This window comes from Hyla sarda, chromosome 1 (genome assembly GCF_029499605.1).
Source record: "Hyla sarda isolate aHylSar1 chromosome 1, aHylSar1.hap1, whole genome shotgun sequence".
Classification (NCBI taxonomy): Eukaryota; Metazoa; Chordata; class Amphibia; order Anura; family Hylidae; genus Hyla; species Hyla sarda.
The window spans coordinates 612,497,379-612,524,078 of NC_079189.1; the positions used below are offsets into that span (position 1 = coordinate 612,497,379).

Below are 26,700 nucleotides of genomic sequence, written 5' to 3' on the forward strand. Positions count from 1 at the left end.
CCGGCACACATAATAAGAGGGGGCCGGCACACATAATAAGAGGGGGACCGGCACACATAATAAGAGGGGGCCGGCACACATAAGAGGGGGACCGGCACACATAATAAGAGGGGGCCGGCACACATAATAAGAGGGGGCCGGCACACATAATAAGAGGGGGCCGGCACACATAATAAGAGGGGGACCGGCACACATAATAAGAGGGGGGGCCGGCACACATAATAAGAGGGGGGGGCCGGCACACATAATAAGAGGGGGCCGGCACACATAATAAGAGGGGGCCGGCACACATAATAAGAGGGGGCTGGCACACATAATAAGAGGGGGCCGGCACACAAAATAAGAGGGGGCCGGCACAGAGCCCGACAACTGGGACTCACCATAGCTGCAGGAAGCAGAGGATTGTGTGTGCTGGGCCCCTCTACACAAAACAGGCTGCATATATACATAGTGATAATCGCTAGAAATTGGCTGACCAACTAATCGACCAACCGATAAATCGATTACGAAAACAGTCGACAACTATTTTCATAATTGATTCGTTGCCGATTAATAGATTAGTTGTTTTAGCCCTATTTGTCAGCAAAACTTTTTCCACATGTTCTTCGATGTTTTATAAGATCTGATTTCTGAGTACAACATTTCCCACATTCTAAACATGAAAATGGCTTTTCCCCTGTGTGAGTTCTCTGATGTTGAACAAAACTTGATTTGTCAGTAAGACTTTTTCCACATCCGGAACATGAAAACGGCTTCTCCCCTGTGTGAGTTCTTTGATGTCTAATAAGATTTGATTTCTGAATAAAATATTTCACACATTCTGCACATGAAAATGGCTTCTCCCCTTTGTGAGTTATTTGATGTTTAATAAGATCTGATTTCTGAATATAACATTTCCCACATGCTACACATCAAAATGGCTTCTCTACTGTGTGAGTTTTGTTATGTTGAACAAGACTTGATTTGGCACTAAAACTTTTTCCACATTGGGAACATGAAAATGGCTTTTCCCCTTTGTGAGTTCTCTGATGTTTATTAAGATCTGATTTATGAGCAAAACATTTCCCACATTCTGAACATGAAAATGGCTTCTCCCCTGTGTGAGTTCTTTGATGTTTAATAAGACTTGATTTATGAGTAAAACATTTTCCACATTCTGAACATGAAAATGGTTTCTCTCCCGTGTGAGTTCTTTGATGTCTAACAAAATCTGATTGATGAGGGAAACTTTTTCCACATTCGGAACATGAAAACGGCTTCTCCCCTGTGTGAGTTCTTTGATGTATAATAAGATTATATTTCTGAATAAAATATTTCCCACATTCTGCACATGAAAATGGCTTCTCCCCTGTGTGAGTTCTCTGATGTTTAATAAGATCTGATTTCTGAGCAAAACATTTTCCACATTCTGAACATGAAAATGGTTTCTCTCCTGTGTGAGTTCTTTGATGTGTAATAAGATGTGATTTCCGAATAAAATATTTCACACATTCTGCACATGAAAATGGCTTCTCCCCTGTGTGAGTTCTCTGATGTTTATTAAGACCTGATTTATGAGTAAAACATTTTCCACATTCTGAACATGAAAATGGTTTCTCTCCCGTGTGAGTTCTTTGATGTATAACAATATCTGATTTATGAGTAAAACATTTTCCACATTCGGAACATGAAAATGGTTTCTCTCCTGTGTGAGTTCTCTGATGTTGAACAAAATTAGATTTGTCAGTAAAACTTTTTCCACATTCGGAACATGAAAACGGCTTCTCCCCTGTGTGAGTTCTTTGATGTCTAATAAGATGTGATTTTTGAATAAAATATTTCCCACATTCTGCACATGAAAATGAGTTCTCTCCTGTGTGAATTCTTTGATGTGCGACAAGATTTGATTTCAGAGTAAAACATTTCCCACATTCTGAACATGAAAATGGCTTTTTCTTATTTTGCTGAACATCCTGTGATGAATGAGAAGACAGGACCTGTATATAAGGATGAGATGACAGATCTTGGCTGTGAAGGGCTGAGGGTGTATCTGGGATAATGGAATGTTCTTCATATGTATCTTGTGTGATATCATCATCTGCTTTATAATCTGAAGATATAAGATTCTCCTCTGATCTCCTGGTACAAGAATCTGCCAGGAATAAAACAGTAAATTTTTGAGTATTAACCCCTTACTGACCAGCATTTTAGTTTTGTCCTTATCTCTTTCTAAGAGCCATAACATTTTATTTTTCCATCTATAGAGCTATATTAGGGCTTTTTTTTTTTTTTTTTGCGGGTTCAATTTTACTTTGTAACAATACAATTCATATCACCATAAATTTTAAAAAACTGATTTTTTTTTTATTGTTTTTGACTTTGCTACTCCCAGCACTTTAGTAGGATAGGGACCGACACCACGGGGACATCCTATTAAGGAGGTGGGCACCCTAAGAAGCAGGGACAGAGGTTTGGGCGAGCTCAGGGCCGCATTTCTTACCAAATGTGACAATCAGTCTATAATTTTAATGGTAGGTTTATTTTAACAGTGAGAGACAGAAAAACAACCATGATCTCCTGCATGGACCCCGACTCTTAGAGAGGAGCTCGTGCTGGAGACGGCACTCACTCCATTCATTTCAAGAGTCAGGGCCCATGCAGGTGATCATGGGGAATCCCAGCATTCGGACCCCCCCCCCCCCTTCCCCACGATCTGACACTTATTCCCTATTCTGTGGATAGAGGATAAGTTACTTCTCGCAGCAGTGCCCCTTTAAGGTTTCATGGCTGACGTTTGGCAACTCGAACCTTAATCCCATAGAAAATCTGTGGGACGACGCGCCCATAGAGAATTAATGGATGGATAGCATGCGCTCCTTACAGAGCCGGGGCCCGTGCAGGAGATCATGGGGGGAGGGGGATCTGACCTGTGACCTGACACTTATCCCCCATCCTGCGGATAGAGGATAAGTTACTCGTCGCTGCAGTACCTCGTTAACCCATTAAGGTTTTTGCACTTTTGTTTTCTCCTCCTCACCTTTTAATCATAACCCTTTCAATTTTGCACCTACAGACCCATATGAGGGCTTATTTTTTGCGCCACCAATTTTACTTTGTACTGACATCAGTCATTTTCCCAAAAAAAATCTACAACAAAACCAAAAAATAAAAAACATTTGTGGGACAAAATTGAATAAACAAACAAACAAAAAAAAAAAACGCCATTTTGTATCTTTTGGGGTTTTTCGTTTCTACACAGTACACTTGACACCTTCTCTTTATTCTGTAGGTCCATATGATTAAAATGATCTCCTACTTATATAGGTTGGATTTTGTTTTACTTCTGGTGAAAATTAAAACTGATTGCAAAAACTTAGTATGTCCTCTTCTGACCCCTATAACTTTTATTTTTCCGTATATGGGGCTGAGGGTAATTTTTTTATTGGTACCATTTTTGTTTTAATCAGACTTTTTGATCGTTTTTAAATTAACAATATATTTTTATAGTTCGGCGATACCACGTTTATATTTATTTTCATTTACATTTTTTTTTTTTAATGAAAAAAAGGGGGGGGGGTGTTTCAAACTTTTATTAGGAAAAGGGTTAAATCACATTTTTTGCTTTCACTTTTTTTTGTTTGTTTTTTTACACATTTATAACTAGAGATGAGCGAACTTACAGTAAATTCAATTCGTCACGAACTTCTCGGCTCGGCAGTTGATGACTTTTCCTGCATAAATGTGTTCAGCTTACAGGTGCTCCGGTGGGCTGGAAAAGGTGGATACATTCATAGGAAAGAGTCTCCTAGGACTGTATCCACCTTTTCCAGCCCACGGGAGCACCTGAAAGCTGAACTAATTTATGCAGGAAAAGCCATCAACTGCCGAGCCGAGACGTTCGTGACGAATCGAATTTACTGTAAGTTCGCTCATCTCTATTTATAACCCCCACAGGAGACTATTACGAGCAATCTTCTGATTTCATACACCGAGGAGGAAGGTAGAGACCCTCCTCGCGTGTCCTCAGCTGATCGGGACACCGCGGTTTTACTGCAGTGATCCTGATCAGCCCGACTGAGCTGCCGGAAAGCTTTTTCTTTTTTTTTCATTTTAGACACAGCGATCAACTTTGATCCCACGTCTAAGGCTCCTTTCACACTATGAGTATTCATCCGTTATTAAACGTCTGTTTTCTGTGTAAAAACGGATGTATAATAACAGATGAAATAACGGGTGCTAACGGCTGAATAACGTCCATCAAAATAACGGGAATATTCATTGTTTAAGACCCGTTATAACATCCCTCATGTACGCCCGTTTTAACACCTCTGCCTACAGACTCCCACAGCCGGGACTACTACTACTCCCATCATGGAACAGACTTCTTTCCATGATGGGAGTAGTAGTTCCCTGGCTGCGGGAGTCTGCCGGTGGCTGGGGAGGCTACATTAGTGTTTGTACTACTACCCCCATCATAGAACAGACCCTGTTCCATGATGGGGGTTGTAGTACAGGGGCTGGAGGGATTGATCGCACTGGGTCTCACTTCTGAGACCCAATGCAATCAGAAGTTATTAAGCAGGGGAGCGGGCAGCATGATCCGCAACCCTGCGATGTATCGTGTGTTTTTATTTTCCTTTTTAAATCCCCCGTGGGAGCCCTGAATGACCGGTACTGAGGAGCCATTCAGGGTCATTGTGAGTGACAGCGGGGGCTTTATGTATATTAAAAGTGCTGTGGGGGGCAAGATATACAGCGCTGCAGGGGGGGTTAGACATATAGCCTATATATCTAGCCCCCCAGTGCATTTATAATATGCCCCCTGTAGCACATTAATAAAGATATGACCCCCGTCTGCGCATTTATAATGTACCCCCCGCTGTCGCATTTATAATGTGCCCCCAGCAGCACATTTCTAATATTATGCCACCGCAGCGCTATATGTGAAAAGTATTTCTATCAGCAGCGCATAGGGCCAGCAGCCTGCCGGCGCGATGATGCTGATAGAAATACTTTTCATTCATAGCGCTGCAGGGGTATATGTATATAGAAGCGCAGGGGGGGGGGGGCAGACATATAGCGCTATCTGCCCCCCACAGTGCTTCTATATACATATGCCACCGCAGCGCTATGAATGAAAAATATTTCTATCAGCATCATGGGACCGGCTGGCTGCTGGTGGAAATACTTTTCACATATAGCGCTACGGTGGCATATGTATATAGAAGCGCTGTGTGGGGGCCAGATATCGCTATATGTCTCCCGCCCCCAGCGCTTCTATATACATATGCCCCTGATAGAAATACTTTTCACATATAGTGCTGTGGTGGCATAATATGAGAAATGCGCTGCGGGGGCACATTATCAATGCACCGGCAGGGGTTACATTATAAAAGCGCCGGCGGGGGGCACATTATAATAGCACCGGCAGGGGTACATTATAAATGCGCCGGTGGGTGGTATATATTTATAAGTGCACCGGCGGGGTGGTACATTATAAATGCGCCGGTGGGGGGGGGTACATTATAAATGCGTTGGCAGGAGGGTATATTATAAATGCGTTGGCAGGAGGGTATATTATAAATGCGTCGGCAGGAGGGTATATTATAAATGCGTCGGCAGGAGGGTATATTATAAATGCGTCGGCAGGGGGGTATATATTTATAAATGCGCCGACTGGGGGTACATTATAAATGAGTTGGCAGAGGGTATATATTTATAAATGTGCAGGCGGGGGGTATATATTTATAAATGCACCGGCAGGGTCATATCTTTATTAATGCGCTGTGGGGGGCATATTCTAAGAGCGCTGGGGGGGGGGCTAGATATATAGGCTATATGTCTGCCCCCCCCACAGCACTTTTAATATACATATGGCCCCCGCTGCCACTCACAATGTTCATTTTAAAAACCCAGCGGAGAGCCCTGAATGGCTCTTCAGTATCGGCCATTCAGGGCTCCCCGCGGGGGAATTAAAAATAAAAGTAAAACACACGATACATCGAATGGTTGCGGACCATGCTGCCCGCTCCCCTACTTAATAACTTCGGATCGCATCGGGTCTCAGAAGTGAGACCCGGTGCGATCAATCACTCAGCCACTGTCCCCCAGCACTGCAGGAGTCTGCTGATGTCACCTCTTCTCAGCATGCTCAGAAGTAATAACGGATATTATAAACCAGGTGCAAATAGATGACATAAAGGCTCATCCGTTTGCCATAGACTTCAATGTTAAAAATAACGGCCGTTAATTTACGTTTCTTATGATGGAAGAAAAATTTGTGAATTCTCCTTAGCAGAAAAACACCCCCAAAGCATAATTTTGGTTTCATGTGACCACAACACTTTCCCCCTGACGGGCCTTTACATGTGCTTTCTTGAGCAGGGGGACCATGCAGGATTTCAGTCCCTCTTGGTGTTGTTTACCTGCTGACTATGGCCCCAGCTGCCTTGAGATCATTCAGGATCCTCCCCTATAGTTCTGGGCTGATAGTTTTCCTGATCATTCAGTCTCCATGAGGTCAGATCTTATATGGAGCCCCAGACCGAGGGTGATTGACAGATGTTTTATGTTTCTACCATTTGTGAATAATCGCACTAACTGTTGTAAACATCTCATCAAGCTGATTGGTGACTCTTTAGTATTCGTTATGGTGGAGAGTTTGTAATCTGTGTAATACTGGTGGTTGGCAGCCGTCAGTGTGTACAGCATTCCACTGCGTACATTGGCCGAACTTCCAGCACGGCTCCTCCTCCTCGCTGCAGGCTCAGGACTTTTCCCTCAGGCAGCGACAGTGCCTGGTGCATCCAGTAGGGGCCACATGTAGTCCATCACTTTAAGGGTCTGTGCGCGCCTCTTATTCTGCTCCCACTACAATCCATGACCCACATCACCTATTTAAGGACTCTGCGTCCCCCTTTCCTTGCCTAAGCAATATTGTAGTTTACTGCAAGCGAGGGTGTCTTCTGTTGTGTTCTCATGTACCAGTTTTCTGACCAAGATTCTGTTCCTGACTACGTCTCTGTCTGACCCCTCTGCTCTGGGTCAGCTTCTCCTGCAAGCAAGCTTGTTCCATCTCTCTGCACCGGAGCTATTCAGCTCTGCTGTTTTAACAGCACCAGCTCTACTAAGCTCCTGACCTGATCTGCCACTGGTGGCCCCTATTGTAAATGGTCAAAACCTACCCAAGCCTATGTAGTATGTTACAACTCCAGTCAAGCTACAAGTCAGGGTCCTACATTCTGAGGACAATGCCTTCTATGTCTGCCAGACTCCACAGATCCTGTCCTTTTAGGATTGCCATGATTATTCTCCAGTCCTGGATTGGCATACAGGTAACATTCTCCAGTGGGGGACTTAGTGCCTTATTTCCTGCTTGTCTGAGATGCATCACCTCATAAGGTGCCTTTGAACCTGTCTCGCCTGCCCCCGCAATATGTGGCATATGCAGATGTTTTTTTGTAAGAAGAAGGCTGAGACTTTACCAACCCATTGGTCCTATGATTGCCCGACTGATCTTCTACTCGGGACTTCTCCACCTCTTGGAAGGGTTCATCCATTATCCTTGCCGGAGACACAGGCTATGGCTGAGTATATGAAGGAAAACCTTGAGAGGGGATTTATCCAGAAGTCTACTTCACCGGCTGGAGCCGGCTTCTTCTTTGTGGCCAAGCAGGATAAGAGAAGAAAAAAGGACCTCTGTGCCAGCGCTGCTCGGAACGTCAGAAATCAATGAAGATGCCGATTGTATAGTCCAACGATATTTTAATCAGACACATACATTTCGGGGTGAAACAAGGACAAGACGCGTTTCGGGAGTGAGCCCTCCCTTTTTCAATTGTGGATGTATGCAATCTATTGTAACGGTGATCAGTACGTACATAAATACATTTAAAAAATGGCGCCAATGTAAATTAGCATAAGTCAGAGGTCATGCAAGACTGTAACTTTACAAGGTGGAATAAATTGAATACATACAGAAAAAACATATAGATCCAGCTTACATATAGTAAAATTGCACTGAAACTGTGTGTTTTCTGTTTAGATCAAAGGAACATGTAGAAACACTATAAAATAGTGGTCAATTGTATGTTTTCATTAGCCACGGCTCCAAAACGAGGTTTGGGCTGGCTAGTGTTTGAAAGTGAGGCTTGGACGGGTTGCCGTAGTGTATGTCTTTGTGGCCAAGAAAGACAGGTCACTGTGTCCCTGCATAGATTATTATGGACTCAACCAGATCACAAAAACAAGTGTTACGCCGAGCGCTCCGGGTCCCTGCTCCTCCCCGGAGCGCTCGGCGTTCTCCCTTCTGCAGCGCCCCGTTCAGACCCGCTGACCGGGAGCGCTGCACTGACATTCGCGATGGGGATGCGATTCGCATAGCAGGACGCGCCCGCTCGCGAATCGCATCCCAAGCCACTTACCCGTCCCGGTCCCCGGCTGTCATGTTCTGGCACGCGCGCGCGCCAGCGCTCTAAGATTTAAAGTGCCAGTGCACCAGTGATTGGTGCCTGGCCCAATCAATCTAATTAGCTTCCACCTGCTTCCTGTGTATATTACCTCACTTCCCCTGCACTTCCTGGCCGGATCTTGTTGCCTTGTGCCAGAGAAAGCGTTTAGTGTTGTCCAAAGCCTGTGTTCCAGATCTCCTGCTATCCTCATTGACTATGAACCTTGCCGCATGCCCCGACCTTCTGCTACGTCTGACCTTGCCTCTGCCTAGTCCTTCTGTCCCACGCCTTCTCAGCAGTCAGCGAGGTTGAGCCGTTGCCGGTGGATACGACCTGGTTGCTACCGCCGCAGCAAGACCATCTCGCTTTGTGGCGGGCTCTGCTGAAAACCAGTAGCAACCCTAGAACCGGTCCACCGACACGGTCCACGCCAATCCCTCGCTGACACAGAGGATCCACATCCAGCTAGCCGAATCCTAACAACAAGTACCCTCTGCCTCTGATATCCGAATTGTTCGAAAGTATCCGAGGAGCCCAGATATATATTCACCAAGTTGGATTTGCAAGGATCATATAACCTGATCCACATCCGTGAAGGTGATGAGTGGAGGAAGGCTTTCAACACCTGTGATGGTCACTATAAGTACCTGGTCATTCCTTTCGGCTTGTGCAACGCTCCCGCAGTATTTGAAAAATTTGTGAATGACATCTTCCGGGACTTGTACAACTGTGTTTTGGTTTATCTGGATTATATTCTCATCTACTCCCCCGACTTGTCCACTGACCGAAAGCAAGTGAGACGATTATAGGAGAATGGACTGTACGTTAAGATGGAAAAGTGTGTCTTTGAGCAGTCCTCATTAACCTTCTTGGGATACATGGTCTCCAGTTGTGGCCACAAATGGACCCCGACAAGGTATCAGCCATCCTGAACTGGCCTCGTCCATAGGGGTTCCGTGCCATTCAAAGGTTCCTGGGGTTTGCCAATTTCTATAGACGGTTCATCCCAAACGTCTCTTCCCTCACAGCTCCTATTTCTGCTCTGATGAAGAAAGTGACAGATGTGAAGAAGTGGACCCCTGAAGCAGAGTCAGATTTCTAGCATCTCAAGGACTGCTTTGCTGCCTCTCTAGTTCTTCAATCATCCAGATACCTCCAAACAGTTCTTTCTTGAAGTTGACGCTTTATCTATTGGAGCAGGTGCCGTCCTGTTGCAGAAGAACTCTAAAGGGAGGTTATCTCATGTATTCATCTGCTGACAGGAACTATACCTTGAGAGCTGCTTGCTATCAATTTGGCCTTGGAGGAATGGAGATACCTCCTGGAGGGGGGTCTGAATCCAGTGGTGATATACACTGACCATAAGAACCTAACGTATCTACAGTCTGCACAGCGACTAAATCCTCGTCAGGCCCCATGGGCCCTTTTCTTTGCCAGGTTTAATATTCTCCTGCATTTCTGCCCAGAGAGATAAGAATGTGAAGGCAGATGCACTCTCCTGTTCCTTCGCCCCAGCAGACCAGATTGAAGAACCTTAACATATCGATCTGTCTCGTCTGGTTTCTGTGGCCCAAGTCAAGGTGAAAGACATTCCTCCAGGGAAGAGCTTTGTTCCGACTGCCAAGGGGAAGCAAATTCTTACTTGGGGACATTGCTCAAAGTATGCTGGTCACCCTGGGGTGCGTAAGACACTTGACTTGCTGTCCCATCATTACTGGTGACCCACCTTGTCTAAGGATGCCCGAGAGTTTGTGTCGGCCTGCACCTCCTGTGCTCGTAATAAAGCCTCCTGAACCAAGCCTGCTGGGTTGTTACTGCCTTTACCCATTCCTAAAGTTCCGTGGTAGGACACAGTGATGGACTTCATTACGGATCTTCCTTCCTCTACTGGCTGTTCTGTAATTTGGGTAGTGGCAGATTTTGGAAATAGCACATTTTGTTCTGCTTCCTGGACTGCCTTCTGCTGTTGTTTTAGTTAAAGGGGTACTCCACTGTAAACATTTTAACCCTTATCCAAGGGATAGGGGATAAGATATTAGATGGCGGCGAACCAACCGCTTGGGATCCCCGTACCTCCGCTGCGGCATCCCTGTCATTCGGTGCACGGAGCGAACTCTGCTCAGTGGATCAATCATGACTGCCGATGCCGGCCACCACGCCCCCTTCTTTCACGTCTATGTGAGAAGGCTATGTACTAGCCGTCAGGCCCCATCCCATATACATGAATGGAGGGGGCGTGGTGTGACATCAGGGGGGGGCGTGGCTGTGACATCACTATCATGGCCTCTAGCTTCGAGCATTCTGAACAAAATTTTCAGAAAGCTGGAGCATCGGAGTACCCCTATAAATCTTTGGCAGATGATTTATGTCTTTATTTCTCAACACGTTTCTTACGACCCTGATGACTATTTGCTGTTCAATAAGCATTGAAGTTTATACAACTTGGAATTGGAAAAATGTATAAAAATGATGATATGGTCAAAATACTCCCCTGCCTAATAATAAACACAGTGTATATGCACACTCACACTATATGCACACTCACACTACATCCATATAATAAATGCACAATGTGTGTTATCTCCTATAACCGGGTCACATGATCATCCATATTTAGTTAATGTTTTGGCTAAATGGGGGAAAATACAGAAGAAAAGAGACAGGACAGAGAGATGAAAGAATTCTACACAAAATTACTGCAGCCGGTGAGTAAAATCTGTGACTCTTCTCTGTATTAAGTGGTTACGACTTACCTGGGTGGTTTCCTGTAGGTATGTCCTCCTTATACTGCTCATCACTGCTCACATCTGTCTCTTCTTCTTCCTTTATGTCTGTAGGATGAATGTAGATCAGATCTTTCCCTGTAGGAATATCCTTCTTATACTGCTCATCACTGCTCACATCTGTCTCTCCTTCTTCTTCCTTTATGTCTGTAGCATGAATATAGATCAGATCTTTCCCTGTAGTAATGTCCTCCTTATACTGCTCAACAAGAGGACGGGGACACCTCTCTGATGCTGTTCCCTTACTGGATCTGACTGTAGGGAACACATACAGAGACTGAATTCATTCTTTACATACAAATAATGAGAGGACGTGTGTATATAGTCATGTCTATTACCTGGTGATGTGAGGGGCTGCTGATCCTCCATCATGACCTGATCCTTGTACTGATCCTTGTGTCCTTCTACATACTCCCACTCCTCCATGGAGAAATAGACCGCCACGTCCTGACACCTTATAGGAACCTGACACATAATGATACAGTCATCACCCCGACCCCTCCAGTGGTGTTACTGTATAATGTCCCAGCATTCCCAGCAGTGTCACCTCTCCAGTCATCACCAGACCCCTCCATTACTGTATAATGTCCCAGCAGTGTCACCTCTCCAGTCATCACCAGACCCCTCCATTACTGTATAATGTCCCAGCAGTGTCACCTCTCCAGTCATCACCAGACCCCTCCATTACTGTATAATGTCCCAGCATTCCCAGCAGTGTCACCTCTCCAGTCATCACCAGACCCCTCCATTACTGTATAATGTCCCAGCATTCCCAGCAGTGTCACCTCTCCAGTCATCACCAGACCCCTCCATTACTGTATAATGTCCCAGCAGTGTCACCTCTCCAGTCATCACCAGACCCCTCCATTACTGTATAATGTCCCAGCATTCCCAGCAGTGTCACCTCTCCAGTCATCACCAGACCCCTCCATTACTGTATAATGTCCCAGCAGTGTCACCTCTCCAGTCATCACCAGACCCCTCCATTACTGTATAATGTCCCAGCAGTGTCACCTCTCCAGTCATCACCAGACCCCTCCATTACTGTATAATGTCCCAGCAGGGTCACCTCTCCAGTCATCACCAGACCCCTCCATTACTGTATAATGTCCCAGCAGTGTCACCTCTCCAGTCATCACCAGACCCTCCATTACTGTATAATGTCCCAGCAGTGTCACCTCTCCAGTCATCACCAGACCCCTCCATTACTGTATAATGTCCCAGCATTCCCAGCAGTGTCACCTCTCCAGTCAGCACCAGACCCCTCCATTACTGTATAATGTCCCAGCAGTGTCACCTCTCCAGTCATCACCAGACCCCTCCATTACTGTATAATGTCCCAGCAGTGTCACCTCTCCAGTCATCACCAGACCCCTCCATTACTGTATAATGTCCCAGCAGTGTCACCTCTCCAGTCATCACCAGACCCCTCCATTACTGTATAATGTCCCAGCATTCCCAGCAGTGTCACCTCTCCAGTCATCACCAGACCCCTCCATTACTGTATAATGTCCCAGCAGTGTTACCTCTCCAGTCATCACCAGACCCCTCCATTACTGTATAATGTCCCAGCAGTGTCACCTCTCCAGTCATCACCAGACTCCTCCATTACTGTATAATGTCCCAGCATTCCCAGCAGTGTCACCTCTCCAGTCATCACCAGACCCCTCCATTACTGTATAATGTCCCAGCAGTGTCACCTCTCCAGTCATCACCAGACCCCTCCATTACTGTATAATGTCCCAGCAGTGTCACCTCTCCTGTCATCACCAGACCCCTCCATTACTGTATAATGTCCCAGCATTCCCAGCAGTGTCACCTCTCCAGTCATCACCAGACCCCTCCATTACTGTATAATGTCCCAGCATTCCCAGCAGTGTCACCTCTCCAGTCATCACCAGACCCCTCCATTACTGTATAATGTCCCAGCATTCCCAGCAGTGTCACCTCTCCAGTCATCACCAGACCCCTCCATTACTGTATAATGTCCCAGCATTCCCAGCAGTGTCACCTCTCCAGTCATCACCAGACCCCTCCATTACTGTATAATGTCCCAGCATTCCCAGCAGTGTCACCTCTCCAGTCATCACCAGACCCCTCCATTACTGTATAATGTCCCAACATTCCCAGCAGTGTCACCTCTCCAGTCATCACCAGACCCCTCCATTACTGTATAATGTCCCAGCAGTGTCACCTCTCCAGTCATCACCAGACCCCTCCATTACTGTATAATGTCCCAGCAGGGTCACCTCTCCAGTCATCACCAGACCCCTCCATTACTGTATAATGTCCCAGCAGTGTCACCTCTCCAGTCATCACCAGACCCCTCCATTACTGTATAATGTCCCAGCAGTGTCACCTCTCCAGTCATCACCAGACCCCTCCATTACTGTATAATGTCCCAGCATTCCCAGCAGTGTCACCTCTCCAGTCATCACCAGACCCCTCCATTACTGTATAATGTCCCAGCATTCCCAGCAGTGTCACCTCTCCAGTCATCACCAGACCCCTCCATTACTGTATAATGTCCCAGCAGTGTCTCCTCTCCAGTCATCACCAGACCCCTCCATTACTGTATAATGTCCCAGCAGTGTCACCTATCCAGTCATCACCAGACCCCTCCATTACTGTATAATGTCCCAGCAGTGTCACCTCTCCAGTCATCACCAGACCCCTCCATTACTGTATAATGTCCCAGCATTCCCAGCAGTGTCACCTCTCCAGTCATCACCAGACCCCTCCATTACTGTATAATGTCCCAGCAGTGTCACCTCTCCAGTCATCACCAGACCCCTCCATTACTGTATAATGTCCCAGCATTCCTAGCAGTGTCACCTCTCCAGCCATCACCAGACCCCTCCATTACTGTATAATGTCCCAGCATTCCCAGCAGTGTCACCTCTCCAGTCATCACCAGACCCCTCCATTACTGTATAATGTCCCAGCATTCCCAGCAGTGTCACCTCTCCAGTCATCACCAGACCCCTCCATTACTGTATAATGTCCCAGCAGTGTCACCTCTCCAGTCATCACCAGACCCCTCCATTACTGTATAATGTCCCAGCAGTGTCACCTCTCCAGTCATCACCAGACCCCTCCATTACTGTATATTGTCCCAGCAGTGTCATCTCTCCAGACATCACCAGACCCCTCCATTACAGCAGGGTCACCTCTCCAGTCATCAGCAGACCCCTCCATTACTGTATAAAGTCCCAGCAGTGTCACCTCTCCAGTCATCACCAGACCCCTCCATTACTATATAATGTCCCAGCAGTGTCACCTCTCCAGTCATCACCAGACCCCTCCATTACTATATAATGTCCCAGCAGTGTCACCTCTCCAGTCATCTCCAGACCCCTCCATTACTGTATAATGTCCCAGCAGTGTCACCTCTCCAGTCATCACCAGACCCCTCCATTACTGTATAATGTCCCAGCAGTGTCACCTCTCCAGTCATCACCAGACCCCTCCATTACTGTATAATGTCCCAGCAGTGTCACCTCTCCAGTCATCACCAGACCCCTCCATTACTGTATAATGTCCCAGCATTCCCAGCAGTGTCACCTCTCCAGTCATCACCAGACCCCTCCATTACTGTATAATGTCCCAGCAGGGTCACCTCTCCAGTCATCACCAGACCCCTCCATTACTGTATAATGTCCCAGCATTCCCAGCAGGGTCACCTCTCCAGTCATCACCAGACCCCTCCATTACTGTATAATGTCCCAGCAGTGTCACCTCTCCAGTCATCACCGGACCCCTCCATTACTGTATAATGTCCCAGCAGGGTCACCTCTCCAGTCATCACTGGACCCCTCCATTACTGTATAATGTCCCAGCAGTGTCACCTCTCTAGTCATCACCAGACCCCTCCATTACTGTATAATGTCCCAGCAGGGTCACCTCTCCAGTCATCACCAGACCCCTCCATTACTGTATAATGTCCCAGCAGGGTCACCTCTCCAGTCATTACCAGACCCCTCCATTACTGTATAATGTCCCAGCAGTGTCACCTCTCCAGTCATCACCAGACCCCTTCATTACTGTATAATGTCCCAGCAGGGTCACCTCTCCAGTCATCACCGGACCCCTCCATTACTGTATAATGTCCCAGCAGGGTCACCTCTCCAGTCATCACCAGACCCCTCCATTACTGTATAATGTCCCAGCAGTGTCACCTCTCCAGTCATCACCAGACCCCTCCATTACTGTATAATGTCCCAGCAGGGTCACCTCTCCAGTCATCACCAGACCCCTCCATTACTGTATAAAGTCCCAACAGTGTCACCTCTCCAGTCATCACCAGACCCCTCCATTACTGTATAATGTCCCAGCAGTGTCACCTCTCCAGTCATCACCAGACCCCTCCATTACTGTATAATGTCCCAGCAGGGTCACCTCTCCAGTCATCACTAGACCCCTCCATTACTGTATAATGTCCCAGCAGTGTCACGTCTCCAGTCATCACCAGACCCCTCCATTACTGTATAATGTCCCAGCAGTGTCACCTCTCCAGTCATCACCAGACCCCTCCATTACTATATAATATCCCAGCAGTGTCACCTCTCCAGTCATCACCAGACCCCTCCATTACTGTATAATGTCCCAGCAGTGTCACCTCTCCAGTCATCACCAGACCCCTCCATTACTGTATAATGTCCCAGCAGGGTCACCTCTCCAGTCATCACTAGACCCCTCCATTACTGTATAATGTCCCAGCAGTGTCACGTCTCCAGTCATCACCAGACCCCTCCATTACTGTATAATGTCCCAGCAGTGTCACCTCTCCAGTCATCACCAGACCCCTCCATTACTATATAATATCCCAGCAGTGTCACCTCTCCAGTCATCACCAGACCCCTCCATTACTGTATAATGTCCCAGCAGTGTCACCTCTCCAGTCATCACCAGACCCCTCCATTACTGTATAATGTCCCTGCAGTGTCACCTCTCCAGTCATCACCAGACCCCTCCATTACTGTATAATGTCCCAGCAGGGTCACCTCTCCAGTCATCACCAGACCCCTCCATTACTGTATAATGTCCCAGCAGTGTCACCTCTCCAGTCATCACCAGACCCCTCCATTACAGTATAATGTCCCAGCAGTGTCACCTCTCCAGTCATCATCAGACCCCTCCATTACTGTATAATGTCCCAGCATTCCCAGCAGGGTCACCTCTCCAGTCATCACCAGACCCCTCCATTACTGTATAATGTCCCAGCATTCCCAGCAGGGTCACCTCTCCAGTCATCACCAGACCCCTCAATTACTGTATAATGTCTCAGCAGTGTCACCTCTCCAGTCATCACCAGACCCCTCCCTTACTGTATAATGTCCCAGCAGTGTCACCTCTCCAGTCATCACCAGACCCCTCCATTACTGTATAATGTCCCAGCAGTGTCACCTCTCCAGTCATCACCAGACCCCTCCATTACTGTATAATGTCCCTGCAGTGTCACCTCTCCAGTCATCACCAGACCCCTCCATTACTATATAATGTCCCAGCAGTGTCACCTCTCCAGTCATCTCCAGACCCCTCCATTACTGTATAATGTCCCAGCAGTGTCACCTCTCCAGTCATCACCAGACCCCTCCATTACTGTATAATGTCCCAGCAGTGTCACCTCTCCAGTCATCACCAGACCCCTCCATTACTGTATAATGTCCCAGCAGTGTCACCTCTCCAGTCATCACCAGACCCCTCCATTACTGTATAATGTCCCAGCAGTGTCACCTCTCCAGTCATCACCAGACCCCTCCATTACTGTATAATGTCCCAGCATTCCCAGCAGTGTCACCTCTCCAGTCATCACCAGACCCCTCCATTACTGTATAATGTCCCAGCAGGGTCACCTCTCCAGTCATCACCAGACCCCTCCATTACTGTATAATGTCCCAGCATTCCCAGCAGTGTCACCTCTCCAGTCATCACCAGACCCCTCCATTACTGTATAATGTCCCAGCAGTGTCACCTCTCCAGTCATCACCAGACCCCTCCATTACTGTATAATGTCCCAGCAGGGTCACCTCTCCAGTCATCACCAGACCCCTCCATTACTGTATAATGTCCCAGCATTCCCAGCAGGGTCACCTCTCCAGTCATCACCAGACCCCTCCATTACTGTATAATGTCCCAGCAGTGTCACCTCTCCAGTCATCACCGGACCCCTCCATTACTGTATAATGTCCCAGCAGGGTCACCTCTCCAGTCATCACTGGACCCCTCCATTACTGTATAATGTCCCAGCAGTGTCACCTCTCTAGTCATCACCAGACCCCTCCATTACTGTATAATGTCCCAGCAGGGTCACCTCTCCAGTCATCACCAGACCCCTCCATTACTGTATAATGTCCCAGCAGGGTCACCTCTCCAGTCATTACCAGACCCCTCCATTACTGTATAATGTCCCAGCAGTGTCACCTCTCCAGTCATCACCAGACCCCTTCATTACTGTATAATGTCCCAGCAGGGTCACCTCTCCAGTCATCACCGGACCCCTCCATTACTGTATAATGTCCCAGCAGGGTCACCTCTCCAGTCATCACCAGACCCCTCCATTACTGTATAATGTCCCAGCAGTGTCACCTCTCCAGTCATCACCAGACCCCTCCATTACTGTATAATGTCCCAGCAGGGTCACCTCTCCAGTCATCACCAGACCCCTCCATTACTGTATAAAGTCCCAACAGTGTCACCTCTCCAGTCATCACCAGACCCCTCCATTACTGTATAATGTCCCAGCAGTGTCACCTCTCCAGTCATCACCAGACCCCTCCATTACTGTATAATGTCCCAGCAGGGTCACCTCTCCAGTCATCACTAGACCCCTCCATTACTGTATAATGTCCCAGCAGTGTCACGTCTCCAGTCATCACCAGACCCCTCCATTACTGTATAATGTCCCAGCAGTGTCACCTCTCCAGTCATCACCAGACCCCTCCATTACTATATAATATCCCAGCAGTGTCACCTCTCCAGTCATCACCAGACCCCTCCATTACTGTATAATGTCCCAGCAGTGTCACCTCTCCAGTCATCACCAGACCCCTCCATTACTGTATAATGTCCCTGCAGTGTCACCTCTCCAGTCATCACCAGACCCCTCCATTACTGTATAATGTCCCAGCAGGGTCACCTCTCCAGTCATCACCAGACCCCTCCATTACTGTATAATGTCCCAGCAGTGTCACCTCTCCAGTCATCACCAGACCCCTCCATTACAGTATAATGTCCCAGCAGTGTCACCTCTCCAGTCATCATCAGACCCCTCCATTACTGTATAATGTCCCAGCATTCCCAGCAGGGTCACCTCTCCAGTCATCACCAGACCCCTCCATTACTGTATAATGTCCCAGCATTCCCAGCAGGGTCACCTCTCCAGTCATCACCAGACCCCTCAATTACTGTATAATGTCTCAGCAGTGTCACCTCTCCAGTCATCACCAGACCCCTCAATTACTGTATAATGTCCCTGCATTCCCAGCAGTGTCACCTCTCCAGTCATCACCAGACCCCTCCATTACTGTATAATGTCCCAGCAGTGTCACCTCTCCAGTCATCACCAGACCCCTCCATTACTGTATAATGTCCCAGCAGTGTCACCTCTCCAGTCATCACCAGACCCCTCCATTACTGTATAATGTCCCAGCAGGGTCACCTCTCCAGTCATCACCAGACCCCTCCATTACTGTATAATGTCCCAGCATTCCCAGCAGTGTCACCTCTCCAGTCATCACCAGACCCCTCCATTACTGTATAATGTCCCAGCATTCCCAGCAGTGTCACCTCTCCAGTCATCACCAGACCCCTCCATTACTGTATAATGTCCCAGCATTCCCAGCAGTGTCACCTCTCCAGTCATCACCAGACCCCTCCATTACTGTATAATGTCCCAGCAGTGTCACCTCTCCAGTCATCACCAGACCCCTCCATTACTGTATAATGTCCCAGCAGTGTCACCTCTCCAGTCATCACCAGACCCCTCCATTACTGTATAATGTCCCAGCAGTGTCACCTCTCCAGTCACCACCAGACCCCTCCATTACTGTATAATGTCCCAGCAGTGTCACCTCTCCAGTCATCACCAGACCCCTCCATTACTGTATAATGTCCCAGCAGTGTCACCTCTCCAGTCATCACCAGACCCCTCCATTACTGTATAATGTCCCAGCAGTGTCACCTCTCCAGTCATCACCAGACCCCTCCATTACTGTATAATGTCCCAGCAGTGTCACCTCTCCAGTCATCATCAGACCCCTCCATTACTGTATAATGTCCCAGCAGTGTCACCTCTCCAGTCATCACCAGACCCCTCCATTACTGTATAATGTCCCAGCAGTGTCACCTCTCCAGTCATCACCAGACCCCTCCATTACTGTATAATGCCCCAGCATTCCCAGCAGTGTCACCTCTCCAGTCATCACCAGACTCCTCCATTACTGTATAATGTCCCAGCATTCCCAGCAGTGTCACCTCTCCAGTCATCACCAGACCCCTCCATTACTGTATAATGTCCCAGCAGGGTCACCTCTCCAGTCATCACCAGACCCCTCCATTACTGTATAATGTCCCAGCAGGGTCACCTCTCCAGTCAGCAGCTCCATCATCTTGTTGATAAGTTCTCGGATCTTCTGTTCATCCATTTCCTCATGTATCAGGGAGTGAGGTGGGGGCCCCGGGATTGGGCTCAGGGTTCTTCCCAATACTTCATACACAGGGGCCCGACAGCGCCCACTAGAGGACTTCTTCACTACTGTGTATTCCTGTGTATAGAGAAACACATTAATAACACTACATATGCGGTGACCCAGTACAGAATGTGCAATTCTGTACCCCTGTCAGTCCTATCAGGTGGACTCCATGTCCCCTGGCCTCACACTCCTCAGGAATCTTTTACAACCTAAAGTTATATCTGAGTTAATGTAATGCTGTGTGTTGTAATACTATGTCATTGTGCCTTTAAATACTGTTGCTAAGGGTTATGTAACCAAGGAAGGTGTAAGGTGATCAGGTGACTTATATGGGAAAAAGGATTCCTCCAAATTGCTCCCATAAATACCTGGGAGGAGTCAGTTTAGTTGCAGTTTAGCTGAGGTACAGCTTGAGTAAAGTTGTCTGGTGTTCCTGAGGGAGGCCCAAGGCCTAGTCGCATCTACTACCAGTTCACCCCTGCAGGTGAAAGTCAAAGCCTGGCGGTAAGCACAAATACAGGGGAGAAGTCTAGTCAAGATAGTCAAGTGTCATTTATCAAAGTCAGCGTGGGTTGTACAAGTCAGTCCAAGTTCACTACAAGTCCCAGCAAGTCGATAAGCTTCATAACATTCACTGTGCATCTCCTTGGGCTTAAACTGAGCTGTAAAGACTTTAACACCTTGTCTGCCTCAGTAAAAATCTGTTGTTCCGTAACTTTGCATCGGAGTGATTCATTACCCTGCGCCTGGCCCAGGAATCATCGGCTATACCTCGGGTGGTGAATTAGGTAAACCATGCCTTGGCGTCTCGATCACAAAGGGTTAATACCATCTGCCCTTCCATACCCATCACCACACATACATTCCCAGAATCCCTCACCTCTCCAGTCATATCTATCTGTTATTACTTAGATAAGAATGAGGTCATGTGACATCACTCCCAGAATCCCTCACCTCTCCAGTCATATCCATCTGTTATTACATATATAAGAATGAGGTCATGTGACATCACTCCCAGAATCCCTCACCTCTCCAGTCATATCCATCTGTTATTACATAGATAGGAATGAGGTCATGTGACATCACTCCCAGAATCCCTCACCTCTCCAGTCATATCCATCTCTTATTACATAGATAAGAATGAAGTCAGGTGACATCACTCCCAGAATCCCTCACCTCTCCAGTCATATCCATCTCTTATTACATAGATATGAATGAGGTCATGTGACATCACTCCCAGAATCCCTCACCTCTCCAGTCATATCCATCTGTTATTACATAGATAAGAATGAGGTCATGTGACATCACTCCCAGAATCCCTCACCTCTCCAGTCATATCCATCTGTTATTACATAGATAAGAATGAGGTCATGTGACATCACTCCCAGAATCCCTCACCTCGCCAGTCATATCCATCTGTTATTAAATAGATAAGAATGAGGTCATGTGACATCACTCCCAGAATCCCTCACCTCTCCAGTCATATCCATCTGTTATTACATAGATAAGAATGAGGTCATGTGACATCACTCCCAGAATCCCTCACCTCTCCAGTCATATCCATCTGTTATTACATAGATAAGAATGAGGTCAAGTGACATCACTCCCAGAATCCCTCACCTCTCCAGTCATATCCATCTGTTATTACATAGATAAGAATGAGGTCATGTGACATCACTCCCAGAATCCCTCACCTCTCCAGTCATAGCCATCTGTTATTACATAGATAAGAATGAGGTCATGTGACATCACTCCCAGAATCCCTCACCTCTCCAGTCATATCCATCTGTTATTAAATAGATAAGAATGAGGTCATGTGACATCACTCCCAGAATCCCTCACCTCTCCAGTCATATCCATCTGTTATTCCATAGATAAGAATGAGGTCATGTGACATCACTCCCAGAATCCCTCACCTCTTCAGTCATATCCATCTGTTATTCCATAGATAAGAATGAGGTCATGTGACATCACTCCCAGAATCCCTCACCTCTCCAGTCATATCCATCTGTTATTCCATAGATAAGAATGAGGTCATGTGACATCACTCCCAGAATCCCTCACCTCTTCAGTCATATCCATCTGTTATTCCATAGATAAGAATGAGGTCATGTGACATCACTCCCAGAATCCCTCACCTCTCCAGTTATATCAATCTGTTATTACATAGATAGGAATGAGGTCATGTGACATCACTCCCAGAATCCCTCACCTCTCCAGTCATATCCATCTGTTATTACATAGATAAGAATGAGGTCATGTGACATCACTCCCAGAATCCCTCACCTCTCCAGTCATATCCATCTGTTATTACACAGATAAGAATGAGGTCATGTGACATCACTCCCAGAATCCCTCACCTCTCCAGTCATATCCATCTGTTATTACATAGATAAGAATGAGGTCATGTGACATCACTCCCAGAATCCCTCACCTCTCCAGTAAGCCGGAAGAGTATCTGTAGGGTGAGGTTTATGATCCTGTCGGCCATCTTGTTCCTGTCTCTCTCCATGGTTGATCGGTCATCCAGGAGAATTCTCTTATATAGAAGATATCAGCAGAGGATCCTGGATTGGAGAAACCTGAAGGGAAGAAGAGGAGAGGATGAGAAATGGCGGCTGCTAATAGAAACAACAACAGACGGAGAAAGAGACAAATACACAGAAAGTTCTGGATCTTGGGATCTTCTTCCTTTAGTCATAAAACCTTGAGGACCTGAAGGGGTTAATAGTAATGTCCCCTCCCCCAGCGCTCCTGATGTCACCACAACCGTATATACCTCCACCTGCAGACTGTACAGGAGCCGTGAGCTTACAGGACCTGCGATGATGTCACCGTCATGTGATCAGTCACATGGAGGAGGAGGAGTCACATGATCAGGGGCTGCTGCTCTAGGCTCATCTGCTCAGTGTATGCAGGACTCTGCTGTGCTGGTTGTGATCGCTGCTGGATGAGCTGAAGTTATGTGTATGCAGCAGAGCTGTGTGTGTGTGATGTGCGTGGTGCAGAGCTGTGTATGTGTGTGTTATATATGTCTGCAGCAGAGCTGTGTGTAATGTGCATGTAGCTGAGCTGTATGTGTACACAGTAGAGCTGTATATGTGTAATGTACATGTAGCTGAGCTGTATGTGTACACAGTAGAGCTGTATATGTGTAATGTACATGTAGCTGAGCTGTATGTGTACACAGTAGAGCTGTATATGTGTAATGTACATGTAGCTGAGGTGTATGTGTACACAGCAGAGCTGTATATGTGTAATGTACATGTAGCTGAGCTGTATGTGTACACAGCAGAGCTGTATATGTGTAATGTGCATGTAGCTGAGCTGTATGTGTACACAGCAGAGCTGTATATGTGTAATGTACATGTAGCTGAGCTGTATGTGTACACAGTAGAGCTGTATATGTGTAATGTACATGTAGCTGAGCTGTATGTGTACACAGTAGATCTGTATATGTGTAATGTACATGTAGCTGAGCTGTATGTGTACACAGTAGAGCTGTATATGTGTAATGTACATGTAGCTGAGCTGTATGTGTACACAGTAGAGCTGTATGTGTGTAATGTACATGTAGCTGAGCTGTATGTGTACACAGTAGTGCTGTATATGTGTAATGTACATGTAGCTGAGCTGTATGTGTACACAGTAGAGCTGTATATGTGTAATGTGCATGTAGCTGAGCTGTATGTGTACACAGTAGTGCTGTATATGTGTAATGTGCATGTAGCTGAGCTGTATGTGTACACAGTAGAGCTGTATATGTGTAATGTGCATGTAGCTGAGCTGTATGTGTACACAGTAGAGCTGTATATGTGTAATGTGCATGTAGCTGAGCTGTATGTGTACACAGTAGTGCTGTATATGTGTAATGTACATGTAGCTGAGCTGTGTGTCTACACAGTAGAGCTGTATATGTGTAATGTACATGTAGCTGAGCTGTATGTGTACACAGTAGAGCTGTATATGTGTAATGTACATGTAGCTGAGCTGTATGTGTACACAGTAGAGCTGTATATGTGTAATGTGCATGTAGCTGAGCTGCATGTGTACACAGTAGAGCTGTATATGTGTAATGTGCATGTAGCTGAGCTGCATGTGTACACAGTAGAGCTGTATATGTGTAATGTACATGTAGCTGAGCTGCATGTGTACACAGTAGAGCTGTATATGTGTAATGTACATGTAGCTGAGCTGCATGTGTACACAGTAGAGCTGTATATGTGTAATGTACATGTAGCTGAGCTGCATGTGTACACAGTAGAGCTGTATATGTGTAATGTACATGTAGCTGAGCTGTATGTGTACACAGTAGAGCTGTATATGTGTAATGTACATGTAGCTGAGCTGTATGTGTACACAGTAGAGCTGTATATGTGTAATGTGCATGTAGCTGAGCTGTATGTGTACACAGTAGAGCTGTATATGTGTAATGTACATGTAGCTGAGCTGTATGTGTACACAGTAGAGCTGTATATGTGTAATGTACATGTAGCTGAGCTGTATGTGTACACAGTAGAGCTGTATATGTGTAATATACATGTAGCTGAGCTGTATGTGTACACAGTAGAGCTGTATATGTGTAATGTACATGTAGCTGAGCTGTATGTGTACACAGTAGAGCTGTATATGTGTAATGTACATGTAGCTGAGCTGTATGTGTACACAGTAGAGCTGTATTTGTGTAATGTACATGTAGCTGAGCTGTATGTATACACAGTAGAGCTGTATATGTGTAATGTACATGTAGCTGAGCTGTATGTGTACACAGTAGAGCTGTATATGTGTAATGTGCATGTAGCTGAGCTGTATGTGTACACAGTAGAGCTGTATATGTGTAATGTACATGTAGCTGAGCTGTATGTGTACACAGTAGAGCTGTATATGTGTAATGTAGCTGAGCTGTATGTGTACACAGTAGAGCTGTATATGTGTAATGTACATGTAGCTGAGCTGTATGTGTACACAGTAGAGCTGTATATGTGTAATGTACATGTAGCTGAGCTGTATGTGTACACAGTAGAGCTTTATATGTGTAATGTACATGTAGCTGAGCTGTGTGTGTACACAGTAGAGCTGTATATGTGTAATGTACATGTAGCTGAGCTGTATGTGTACACAGTAGAGCTGTATATGTGTAATGTACATGTGGCTGAGCTGTATGTGTACACAGTAGAGCTGTATATGTGTAATGTACATGTAGCTGAGCTGTATGTGTACACAGTAGAGCTGTATATGTGTAATGTACATGTAGCTGAGCTGTATGTGTACACAGTAGAGCTGTATATGTGTAATGTACATGTAGCTGAGCTGTATGTGTACACAGTAGAGCTGTATGTGTAATGTACATGTAGCTGAGCTGTATGTGTACACAGTAGAGCTGTATATGTGTAATGTACATGTAGCTGAGCTGTATGTGTACACAGTAGAGCTGTATATGTGTAATGTACATGTAGCTGAGCTGTATGTGTACACAGTAGAGCTGTATATGTGTAATGTAGCTGAGCTGTATGTGTACACAGTAGAGCTGTATATGTGTAATGTGCATGTAGTTGAGCTGTATGTGTATACAGTAGAGCTGTATATGTGTAGATTATGTATAACTCCCTATATACATATATACAGACATACGGTAGATATTATCGCACTATATCACACTGTCCGCTCTTTGTGCACTTATACTATATCACAGTTATTGGGGGTCTCTTAGATGACACCATAAGAAGTGCTGGATAATGTGCGGCATTTCCTTCCTCCCGGGAGAAGACTGGATGTCCCACAAGCCAAGGACGTCCAATAAAGCCCCATATACTGCACTGCGGCTGCCATTTTATAGAGAGAGAAAGATAGAGAGAGAGCATGGACTACAGATCCCAGAAAGCCTTCACCAAATTCTATAAATACAAAAGCAAGCTCGGTAAAATATTAACCATTGGGCTGACCTAAGACAATGACCTCCTGTCACCTGCAGTGCTGTGTCCAGTTGGTGCACTACAAATCCCAGCCAGCAGTGAACGCGCCCATAAAAGCGATCACATCAGAAATACCTAGAAAACTGAGCAAAGCATGTGTGCTGACCTGTATGTTACCATAAATACGTATTATAAGTATTGTAAATGCAGCATAGCCATCTAATGCTCAGATACGTGTATTTTCTGGGTTTAATAAAACATAAGGGGAGATTTATCACAACCTGTTCTGAGGAAAAGTTGCAGAGTTGCCCATAGCAACCAATCAGATCGCTTCTTTCAGTTCTCAGAGGCTTTTCCAAAAATGAAAGAAGTGATCTGATTGGTTGCTAAGGGCAACTCAGCAACTTTTCCTCTGGACAGGTTTTGGTAAATCTCCCCCATAGTATATCTAGTTTTAACATAACTACATAGATAAAAGTGTCCGGAGTTAAAGTTGACTAGTAAGTGAGTGACACAGGGAGGAGGAGGAGGAGAAGATACAGAGGGGGAGGAGAAGATACAGAGGGAGGAGGAGAAGATACAGAGGGAGGAGGAGAAGATACAGAGGGAGGAGGAGAAGATACAGAGGGAGGAGGAGGAGATACAGGGGGAGGAGGAGGAGATACAGAGGGAGGAGGAGGAGAATATACCGAGGGAGGAAGAGGAGATACAGAGGGAAGAGGAGGAGATACTGAAGGAGGAGAAGGAGATAGAGGGAGGAAGAGGAGATATAGAGGAAGGAGATACAGAGAGAGGAGGAAATAAAGAGGGAGGAGGAGATACAGTGAGAGGAGGAGATACAGAGGGAGGAGGAGGAGATACAGAGGGAGGGGGAGATACAGAG

The 26,700-nt window shown here is 46.3% G+C and overlaps 1 protein-coding gene across 1 annotated transcript in view; it reads right to left on the reverse strand.

Annotated features, from left to right (window-relative positions):
• Positions 1–339: 339 nt before the first annotated feature.
• The window catches only part of LOC130306975 (oocyte zinc finger protein XlCOF7.1-like), a 308,614-nt gene continuing 282,253 nt past the window's right edge, over positions 340–26,700 (reverse strand). The window contains 4 exon segments of the mRNA XM_056552153.1: positions 340–2,131; positions 11,183–11,467; positions 11,551–11,677; positions 19,798–19,977. Coding sequence (XP_056408128.1) covers positions 573–2,131; positions 11,183–11,467; positions 11,551–11,677; positions 19,798–19,977 — 2,151 coding nt within the window. The 3' untranslated portion in view covers positions 340–572.